The 11,945-nt window shown below is 33.8% G+C and overlaps 2 protein-coding genes across 2 annotated transcripts; both read right to left on the bottom strand.

Annotated features, from left to right (window-relative positions):
• Positions 1-2,859: 2,859 nt before the first annotated feature.
• Positions 2,860-6,635, bottom strand: LOC115962165 (uncharacterized membrane protein YjcL-like). Its single transcript, XM_031081052.1, is given in 7 exon segments — positions 2,860-3,175; positions 3,177-3,320; positions 3,440-3,681; positions 4,175-4,330; positions 4,463-4,573; positions 5,733-5,959; positions 6,262-6,635. Coding segments are annotated over 7 exon segments (1,371 nt in total). The 5' UTR covers positions 6,573-6,635; the 3' UTR covers positions 2,860-2,995.
• Positions 6,636-9,768: 3,133 nt separating this feature from the next.
• Positions 9,769-11,587, bottom strand: LOC115961247 (probable RNA-binding protein 18). Its single transcript, XM_031080257.1, has 3 exons — positions 11,532-11,587; positions 10,145-10,271; positions 9,769-10,074 (listed from the first exon to the last, which is right to left on the bottom strand). The coding sequence occupies exons 1-3, from the start codon at positions 11,585-11,587 to the stop codon at positions 9,769-9,771; spliced, it is 489 nt and encodes a 162-aa protein (XP_030936117.1).
• Between the last annotated feature and the right edge of the window lie 358 nt (positions 11,588-11,945).

Raw genomic sequence — 11,945 nt, 5'->3', positions numbered from 1 at the left:
GAATTGGGTCACATTTGTTTCCTTTACATCATTCACTAATGATTAAGAACAATATTGTTGGATCAATCAATAAACAATAGAATTGACAACAATCAATTAACCTGCTGATAATCTTTCTAAGCAGATGTAAAATGAACTAATTCCAAGATGGATTCCTATCACGATAATCTTTCAAAGTCTATTATCAATTATCATTACCAAGATAACAGAGAAGTATAAGTTTCTTTCACCTAATGGTACGTGATATACACCTACCTCAAACCTGTGCATTCGAGCCCAAGCCTTCTTTGTTTGGTTCAAGTAAATATAGGGTCAACTCAACAAATTTTGGAGTCTAAATCGATAAATTTAAGTGGAATATTTTCTTATATATAAATATTAATTAAATAATATTTATTTAACTTTTGATATATATTTTTTCATTTAAAAACTTGATATGAAAAATTAATAATACAAAGTAAACTATTCTAAAATTTTCATTATAGTAACTTTTGCAATATTTAGATTTGCTTAAAATATTTTGCTTATGAAAAAAATAGGACAATTAAGAAAGAATACCCCAAAAAAAATACAAATTACAATGCATAACATAATTAACAAAATAAAAAGGGTGCACATCGTGCCTAGCATGGATAAAGCCATTCTACTTGGTGCTCTACCCTAAGTTCAAGATGATGCACAAGATCATTGAACATGTGAATATATAAATTAGATCAAGAATGTGGTTGCTCCAACTTATTCATAAAAATGAACTATTTACAATCCAAAGAATTAAATAGGAAATTTAGTTCTAGCGAGGACTTATATCCTCCATATTCCAAATATGCCATGAATGCTAATTGGAGCTCTCAAAATTATTTTTTTATGCCTAGATCCAAATGTCTCATATGAACTAAAATGAGAAACAAATGTGAACACTACCAAGTGCTCAACTTAGACTCAAATAATGCAGTAATTCAGTGCAGTGCGCATCATGATGAGACTAAAAAAGCTCCCACTAACTGAAGCATTTCAAAATGCACCCAATCCAATGAGACCTTTTAACTTGTGGTTACCATCCACTCTAGCAAGTAGCATCTACATTGCCAAACGTCTTTTCCATGAAAGATCCATGGTCTGTGTTACAGGATTGCTCGAAGGTAGGTTCCAGTGGAGTTAGACTAGAGATGCATGTGGTTTGGAGGGAAGTACCTACGTGTTTGATATGAAACATTTGGGGAGAGAGAGAAATGGGATGCTTTCAAGGAGATGAGGGCAAACTTTTCCTTCATGTAATAGACTAATAGGAGCATGTGAGTAAATTTATACAAACTAGTCGCAGACCTATGTGATGCATGGGAATAAATAATTATTTTGTAATTGTAATATAATGTATAATTTTTTCTCTAAAATTTGTTGAAGATAATTTGTTCTCCCTAAAAATTAAACAATTTCCATTCGGTCCAATTAGGTCTACATCGGTCCAATTAGGTCTACTTCAATCCCATTTGGTCCAGTTTGCACCACTCAGTCAATTTTGGTCCTCCTCGGTCCATTTTGGACTAATTGAGTCTTAAATTGATTCTTTTGGTACGTTGCCTTTTCAAGTTTTGCTCCAACTTTTTTTTTTATTAATTTTTGGATTGAAAAATATGAAATTTTATTATATTTGGGCTAAAATGTTTAGTTTTGAGTTAAAAAATTCAAATAAAATAGACATTAGAAATTAGATATATAAGCCCTAAAAATGATAAATATTCAAAAGTCCTATTTGGTCCGTTTTGTCCTCTTCAGTCCACTTTGATTCAATTCGGACAATTTTGGTCCTATTCAATCCAGTCAGTCCACATTGGTTCTATTATGTCCACTTTTGTCTTATTCAGTCCACATTGGTCCTATTCGGTCTATTCTGTCCACTTTGATCCTATTTGGTCTATTCTATCTACTTTGATCCTATTTAGTAAACATTGGTCCTATTTAGTCCATGTTAGTCCTATTTGTTCATAATCGATCCATTATGTCCACTTTGGTCCTAATCTATCCATTTGTTCTATTTAGTCTCCCTCGATCCTTTTTAGTCCACGTTGGTCCACTCTATTCTATTCGGTTCTATACAGTCCAAAGTCTCCTCATCCCCATTATCATTGTTAAGACAATCAGAGAAGGAAGATGTATCATCATCACCATTGTCTAGCAAAGTCTCCTCGAGAGAGAGAGAGGCTTGTCTACTTGAGAGTGGACTTTTTTTCTTTTTTTCCCTTTTTGAAGTGAAGGATCAGAAACATGCACTTCTGAGTTTGGAGAATAACCTATGCATTGACCTTGTTGGCTATCAATCACTCTCACATGACCCACAATTGACAACCTCACATGGATCATAATTTTTTTTTCCACCATTCACAATCATTCACATCGGATAGTGGACTAAAACAAACCGAAATTTACCAAATGGACCAAAGTAGACCAAAAGAAACCATCCGAGTGGACCGAAATGGAGCAAATGGACTGATATGAACCAGAGTAAACTGAAGTGGAATCTTCCCAATTTGGGGAGAAAATGTGGGGGGAAGAGGTGGTTTGATGAAAAATTACCCATCTACCCCCATCTCCTCCCACTTGTGTTTAACGTTGGTTTCTTCTTCTTTTTTGTTTTTTAACTTTTATGTTTAGGGGTTTTGTTTTTAATTAATATTAATAGAAAAAAAAATCTTTCAAATATATAATTTTTTTTTTATATAATTGGGGCATGTGAGTAAATTTATACAAATTACATTTTTTATCCTCATTATTTTTCTCACCTAAACAAAAGAGTTTTTCATTTATCCACTTTTCCATCCCCCAACTATACACATATAAAAAATAAAAAATAAATAAAAAAGCTAAATAATTTGTACTTACCACTCAAGCATTCTCAGAAATGAATTTTTTTGCTAATGTGCCGGTTCTCTTATTACATGACATGAAGCTTACATTGGTTACAACTCATGCCAGTTTTGAAATTCAAAATACGAAGATTTTACATGTATTTTATCACTTTGACGCCGAATACAATGCCGAGAAAAGTCGCAATGGCAATTCCAAAAATGCCTGCAAGAATGCCAGGAACAACCATAGAACTCCACCCTTTTGCTGTGGCCATTCCACATGCCGTTGTAGGGCCACCAATATTTGCATTTGATGCCAAAAGTAAAAGCTTTTAAGTCAAAGCAAAAGAGCTTTCCAAACCCAAGTATCACGGCAAGATGGACTGCTATTTGCACTAGAGAAAACATAAAGATACTAGGTGCTGTGATTATGACATTCCGTAGGCTTCCATTAGCACCAATCACAGCAAAAAATACCTGTTGATCAAGAAAACAAGTTGCCAAAAACACGTCGCTTCCTGAAAAATTTAATCATCTTTCACAAAAACTAGTGCTACCTTCGGAATTTTGAAATCCAACTAAATTTGTAAACTCACCTGCATTAGAACCAAAGCCATAGCCTCACCAGATGGTGCAAGATAAGCAAACTGTTTTGGAAATGCAGTTGCTAGAATAACAACGATTGCTGTTATGGCTGGAAGGCTGCCCCCTTCAATTCCAAAATATTTTGCGAGGAAAGTGCCGGTCTTGCAGATGGCAAAGGACACAGCAAGGGCTGTAGCCATTCGTAGCACAGGCAGTTTGTTGCCAGGCTCAGAATCAACATCCATTGCAACATCTGTCAAAGTTCCAGCTTTCATTAACTATCATGGTAATAAAATTACGTTAACCTGCTACTTTCATATTTGATTACTAAACTCATTAATGGAGAGGACATAAACAACTTGAGATCCGAGAGATATTAGTTATAAAAAAAATGGTGATGGATGCAAAATCATACATTACAATAAGATGGAAAGGATTTACAGAAATAAAATGTATCTTACACACTCTAAGTTTGGGGTGATTTTAATTTGGGACTAAACAGCCACCCCTTAAAAGACGAAAGGAATGACGAGATTTAAAACAATATCAGACATCATGGACTAAATTCCAATTTTGAAATGTTGACCACAATCAAAACCAACCCAAACTTAGAGGGCGTAATTTGCATTTTATTCGATTTAAGGATCAAAGGAGAACTACTGAGAACTACTGAGTACAAGTGAGCTGAACCAACGACTCTATCACAATGACAAAGTTAAACCACAACAACATATAATTTTTTGCACCATTAGTTGACATTGAAGTCTCAGGAGGTATTTTAGAAGCTAACGCAAACAATGTCGTAAAATATACTGCACAGATGACATTATCTGCAGCTAGACCAGCAGCCAAAACTGATGGAGAAACACCAAGGGCTTCAGATATGGCAACGTAGTTGACAGCTACACAACATCTCAAAAAGACAAGAAAAGGAAGTGTCAGTCATTATACAGAACTTGTGAAAATAAATGAGAAAAGCAAGAGAATATCACAACTAAATAGATATATTGTAGTGAGAAGCTTATTCAAATTACATCCGCCAATATGTCTGCCCATGAGTGCAGCTGCTATTTTCCAACTATCTTGACCAAGTGATTGCATTGGTACCAGCACATATGCCACCACTGTTCCAACTGTTGTTGCAACTATAATATGAACAAAGCAAAAGGCAAATAATGTCAACAAGACTAAATCAGTGTATTTAGAGAAAAATCCAACACATGGAAAAGTTGACTATATGAGTGATTACTTGAATAATATTCTTAACATTTCCCAAAGCACAAGTCATAACCACCAACACTGCTCTATAATCATTTAATAAATAAAAAGCCAAGCCCACCCATATGTAGACACATAGAGTGAAATATATTGGCCACAAATACATGAAACACAGGTTTGCTTGGTTGCATGGTTGCCTTCAAATTAAAACTTGCTTCATTTCTTCCCAAATTTAGATGAATTATCTGATAGGTAACTACAATCCATGTAAAATCTTTTTCTATATTGTAAAGCATCCTCCAAAAAAAGGGGGTAAGGCTACCTACTAATTACCTCTCCTAGACCCCTACAAAAGTGGAAGCTTTGTGCACTGGGCTCAACCTTTAACGCACCCAAAAAAGCAAAGAAATAAAAGAACATTTGATAAAATATGAATGAACTAATTACAGAACCACAAGGAAAAAACTAGAGAAACCAAATCATTGACTTGAAGGGACTTACTACATTGCAAATGAAGTTAGTCTCAGAGTAATCGCTCTATCACTAAGATCCATCACACGTAGTCCACTAAAAACTACAGACCTAAGCCTTCAATCAGCTAGCCTAGAAATAAATAGAAAAACTATAGGTCAAATTAACTTGAATAGAAAAAAGCAGCAAGCATTGGAAGACAAAGGAAGAGACTTTACAGATTCCGTTTATTCTTCTATGTTTTTACATCTGTTCTGAAATATAAAATTTTAATTAACCTCCCAAAGTTTACACTAGAATAAAAAAGGCTGGATTTATAAAATGAAAATCCCTGCAAAATTTAAGCAATGCGTTGATCTGCAAGTCCTTTTAAAAACTAATATTAACACAGACCTAGCGCTAATTGAGCTTAACCAACAAGCAGCATATGGTAATTCCATTATTTGAGATGATTACTGAATTGACCAGTAATGCACCTATTCTGGAAACAGATCACAGCCTAGAAAGCAGTCACATACTCCTTATCAATACATAGAAAGCACATAGTAACGAAAGAATAACAATTTAATATAAAAAGCACATTATAGTGCATACTCTGATATTAACAAGTATTACCTGAGCCTAGCAAGAAAGCCAACAGAAGTATCCCAGTGGACTCTATAACACGACGCAAGTCTGCTCTAAACAACAACAATGGAACGGCCATTGGGAGCAGAAACCCCAAAACAACAGAATATGCCGGAGCTTCATTCGCGATAACCCCCAAATTACTTGCTGCAAGTCCTACCAAAATGCTCACTAAAGCACCACTCAGTGTACTTCCAATCTTAGTCTTCCCCGACCTTCAATTTCAACCAAAACATATACACAACTTCTTCTTAACAAGTAGTTACAAATATACAAAAATAAATTCATTTAGCTTAAAGAACACTAGCAGCAACTTTCCTTATTTGCAACCAGTACAACCAGTAGCTTAGCTGGGAGCAACCTTTTACTTTTCCTTCTTGTTTTGACCAAAAGCAAAACAGTATATACAACACAAAATTCAAGTTTACATGTAATTTTATTTCATTTTTACAATGTTTCCCCATTTGGGTCCTTAGAGAAAACTAAAAAACTATGAGAGAGAGAGAGAGAGAGTTACCAGATACCGAAAGCACCGATGGCGAAGAGAGAGGTCCAGGTGCCCCAGTGGTCATTAGGAGAAATGAGAGGGAGATTGGAGAGGGACCGAGCTGTTACTGATCGAATCGAACTGGGTTTGGTGGTAATTAAAGGAGGAGATAGAAAGGTTTTGGAAGATGAAGACGATGATGATAAATGATGAGGTTGAGCTTGAATTGAAGTGATGATGGTTGATGGGATTTGGCGGGAAGGGAAATGTGAGGGTTGGAACTTGGAGTTGGAGTTGGGAGTAAAGACAGTCGGAGAAGGAAGATGTAACATCTTCGCCATTGTCAAGCAAAGTCTCCTCTGGAGAGCGAGGCCTCTCTGTCAACTTGGGGACTCAGTGGACTATTGGCCTCTCTGAGACTAGTCAATATATTACTAAAAGCTGAAACGAAGTATTTAATGTTGCTACGCTTTCATTGAGCCACGTTAGCAGCTATGTCATTATTAATTTTTTTTCAATTTTTTTATACAGTTTTTTAACATTTAAAGTGAATTAAAAACTCTATTATATTACAATTATATTACAATCAAAATATCATATTTAATTTATCTTATTTTTAATTATTCTTATTTATTATTAAATTTTCAATTCCATTTTAACTTTTCATATCCCCACTACTCTCTACCTTAACTTTCTTCAACCTTTCTCATTCCATTTCAACTTTTCATATCCCCACTACTCTCAATATTAATATTATTCTATCTTTTTATCTTCCTTTATTTTTGACTCTTCTTATTCTTATCCTCATACTATAAAATTGTCATTCTCCCTCTTATTCCATGCATAATTTCTATTTTTCCACACATAAAAGCCCCCCCTCTCTCTCTCTCTCTCTCTATATATATATATATATTTATATTTTCCTTCAATTTTTGGTATATATATATATATATATATTTTTTAAATTTTAGTGTAACAGGTTGACCATCAAAACATACTATGCAGTATTGAAAGCTCCACCAAATGCATCGCAGAAATCAGTTTTAGACTACTAGAAGTCAGTTAGTTTGCTAAAATTGGAATTAGGTAATCCAGCTTGATATTTATATATTTTATGTTGCTTGATGTAACAGGTTGACCATGTACTGTATTGAAAGCTCTCACCAAAGTTTCGCTCAGTTTGACTACTAGAAGTCAGTTGCAGTATTGAAAGCTCCACCAAATTGGACTACTTCAGTTACAGGTAATCCAGCTTGATACGATTTAGTTTTATATTTTATGTTGTTATCTTTTTTATTCACATCAATATATTACTAAAAGCTGAAGCGAAGTATTTAATGTTGCTACGCTTTCATTGAGCCACGTTAGCAGCCATGTCATTATTAATTTTTTTTCAATTTTTTTATACAATTTTTTAACATTTAAAGTGAATTAAAAACTCTATTATATTACAATTATATTACAATCAAAATATCATATTTAATTTATCTTATTTTTAATTATTCTTATTTATTATTAAATTTTCAATTCCATTTTAACTTTTCATATCCCCACTACTCTCTACCTTAACTTTCTTCAACCTTTCTCATTCCATTTCAACTTTTCATATCCCCACTACTCTCAATATTAATATTATTCTATCTTTTTATCTTCCTTTATTTTTGACTCTTCTTATTCTTATCCTCATACTATAAAATTGTCATTCTCCCTCTTATTCCATGCATAATTTCTATTTTTCCACACATAAAAGCCCCCCCTCTCTCTCTCTCTCTCTCTATATATATATATATATTTATATTTTCCTTCAATTTTTGGTATTTATATATATATATATATATTTATATATATTTTTTAAATTTTAGTGTAACAGGTTGACCATCAAAACATACTGATGCAGTATTGAAAGCTCCACCAAATGCATCGCAGAAATCAGTTTTAGACTACTAGAAGTCAGTTAGTTTGCTAAAATTGGAATTGACAGGTAATCCAGCTTGATACGATTTAGTTTTATATTTTATGTTGTTATCTTTTTTATTCACATTGGTTGTTAAATGTTATATTATTGCATTATAAAGATAGTATATAAAAATATAATATTATTTTATTACATAGCATAACTAAAATAATATGGTGTTTATTGCTATACATTTCATTTTTATTATTTTATTCTCATCTTATTTTATTCAACATTTAAATTTAGCAACATCCTCCATATCATAATTATTTATATTTTGTCTCATTTTTTTAAAAATTAAACGTATAATATTTTATTCAATAAATAAAAATTGTTCTTATAAAGTCTTCCCATGAAATGTTACAATGCATCAATGGAAAAATGAAATACAAAACAAATATCAATTTAGAAACACTCAATTTTATAAAAAAAAAAAAAGAATAAACAATTTTCTTATAAAGTATTCCCATAAAAAGTTACAATGCATTAATAGAAAAAGAGAATACAAAACACATGCTATTTTAGAAACACTAAATTATAATAATAATAATAATAATAATAATATCAAACCAAACATATCATAAAATAATAAACTAATAGTTATGGATGTACTAACTTCATGGCAGCAAAATGGAGTAAAATAAAAATAAAAATAAACGTTACAATATGCATATTTAGTACATTAGAATTATCATCAAATTTGGGAAAACAATAGGATGTTAACAAAGAGGGAGAGAAAGAGATTAGTAAAAGAAATCAAACGTCAATTAAATAAATTAATTAGTAACCGTTAATTGGAAATCAAACGTCAATTAAATAAATTAATTAGTAACCAGTAATTACTTGCTAATTTTACCGACTAATAACAAAATGGGCTCGGTAATTAGATATCGTAAGTCTTATCATCAACCCATTAGGAACTAATTGTGATTAGTGAATCTATAGACCCCTCCCTCAAACTATAATTTTTGACGGTATCTCATGAGACATTTCTCACATGATATGTGAAATACACACGTCATGAGAGAGATATCTCGTGAGACCATCTTATAGGATAATTTTTCACATAAGTACATACAAGATGTCTCTCATAATCCATTCAACTAAAAGTTCCACGTGTTATTAAAGACATATTACAGATATGTCGTATATGCAGAATGCAAAAAAAAATTATTGATGAGATGATTTCTAGACCCATTGACATTCATTTTCCATCTTCAGTTTCCTTCCTAGGTCCAACTCAAAAGGTTCATTTCATGACAATCTTTCAATTCCAACCCTCGACTTTAAGGTTGCTGTTCATATCTTTACATTTTAGTTGAATATAATTTAAAAGTTGTAAATAAGCTCTAACAAAGGAGCCCAGAACTCAAATTCACAACTTTGCACTATCAACACTAGGATCAGAATTCGATTGACAAGCATTCCATTGACAATTACAACATCATGGAATATCACATATGAAATTCTGAAATCATTTCAATTTCAGCACCATGCTAATACCTCACAAGTTTTGAAGTTCGGGAAAAGGTTTCGCAGAATCTCTTGGTTAGATAGAATTCTACCCCAATAACAATTTCTTATCATCTTTTGCCAAAGGGCCGATCCAAACTTGCACTACTAGAGATTCTTTCAGCTAGCTTCTGCTTCTTCGAAATAGAGCTATCCTCTTCCATAGCTTTTAATTTGTTCTTGATTGCAGCAATTTTCACAATTCGACTCCTCTGTCCTGAACTACTACCAGAAAGGCTTGTCTTATGTGAGTCACCCACACCTTTGGACAACTTCTTTGTTGTTTCCACCAAGTATTTCTCACTAGCAAGACGGACAACCAACTGGCGCCCACAAGCTAATTTCCCATGCATCTTCTCCTTGGCCAATTTAGCTTCCTGCATGCTCACTTTAATGGTGGAAATCAGGAAATGCTTGAAAAAAAAAATGAAAAAGCAATCAGCTTACCTCTTTTGTGCTATATTGGATGAAAGCAAAGCCTCGTGGCTCACCGCGTTTTGGGCCACTAGTATGCCTCAGAAAGTCTTCAGCTACAATCTTTCCAAAGGGAGAAAACATCTTAATCAGAGCAGCCCTGAAAAAAAAAAATAAATAAAAATAAAAATAAAAATAAAAATAAATAAATAATAAAAAATAAATAAAAAAATAAAAAGAGAGAGAGAGAGAGAGAGAGAGAGAGAGAGAGAGAGACTAAGGGCCTGTTTGGTTTAGAGGTTTTTTGAGTGATATGATCCAAAACTCATAACTGAGTTATCAAAAAACGTGGGACCCACACAATTTTTTTTGTCTGGCTTGATTTCCTAATCCTGTTTTCATCACTCAAACTCAAAAATTTTGAGTGAAAGTGATGAAAACCGAAAACACCAAATTGGTGTTTTCAGTTTCTGAGATACATAACTCAGTGGTAGGATTGTAAATTTTTTACCTCCACGGGGCCCATATGTGTTGATAGCTCTCCCACTTTTTTTCTTTTTCTTTCTTTCTCTGGTTTCTCTGTCTCTCTCTCTCTCTCTCTCTCTCTCTCTCTCTGTTTTTTCTTTCTTTCTTCCTTTCTCTAGTTCAGCCCAGTTTCGCCGCCACCAGCTAATGACCCAGAAAAGGAAAACCACGAGACCATGATCGCTAGTGCTGGTTCAGCCTATTTCTACCGCCACCATCAAAGCGAGAGCCTCGAAACATCAAGACCATGATCGTCGGTGCTGGGTTTTGATTTTGTCGCCGTGATTTTGTCGCCGGTGCTGGGTTTTATTTTTATTTTGATGAATGGGTTTTGTTGATGATTGATGGGTTCTATTGATGGGTTTTATTTTTATTTTGATGAATGGGTTTTGATTTTGTCAATGGTTGATAAATGGGTTTTGTTGATGGTTGCTGGGTTTTGTTAATGAATGGATTTTGTTGATGGTTGCCAGGTTTGTGCTGGTGGATCGGTTTTTAGTGGTTGATGGTGGCTAGTGGCTGGGTTAGTGGTGGTGGATTGGTAGTGGTTGATGGCGCCAGCAAGTGGCTGTGGGTTGAAGGGGGAGAAGATAGAGAGATAGAGATGGAAAGACGTGGGTAGCAACAGTAGCAACATTAGGTAGTGTCAGTGGTGGGGTCCACGATTTTAGGGAAATGTTGTAGAGATATGTAACTGAGAATTGAGTCCAAACATGTGTTTTGCAATTTTTGAGTGAAGGTGAGGTTTGAGTTATGAGTTTTGAAAATTGAGTTATGAAAACTGAGACATTGCTAAACCAAATGGGCCCTAATATTTCAATATAGCAGAGAAACATAATTCTGGGTCAAATGTATCAACCCAACAAAGAACACAAAGTCCAAAAATGTTCCTCACTCTGTTATTCTCAAATTAAGGTTACCGTTGGGATCAATTGCTTCATTATGAACCATTACCAGCATGTACTTGTGGAGCAATGAAGACTCTATGGGGCTGTTTGAATTTGTTGTTTTCCATCACTCATAACTCTATTTCCATCACCCATAACTCAAAACTGGTGGTCCCATGGCTGTTTGGATTTGTTTTCAGTTTTTGTTTCCATCACTCAATTCTATGATTTTTGAGTGATGAGTTATGGAAATTAAAAACACATTTTAGGTGTTTTCAAGTTATCAAAACTGAGTTATTGGGGCATTGTTGTAAATTTTTGGACTTATGTGGGACTAGTCAATCCACCTCAGCCACTCCCAACGTCTCTCTCCCTTTTCTTCCTTCTCATTTGTATCTCTATCCCACTTTCTAAACCCACAG

This window comes from Quercus lobata, chromosome 9, assembly GCF_001633185.2.
Source record: "Quercus lobata isolate SW786 chromosome 9, ValleyOak3.0 Primary Assembly, whole genome shotgun sequence".
Lineage (NCBI taxonomy): Eukaryota > Viridiplantae > Streptophyta > Magnoliopsida > Fagales > Fagaceae > Quercus > Quercus lobata.
This window is presented reverse-complemented; position numbering and strand designations above follow the sequence as displayed.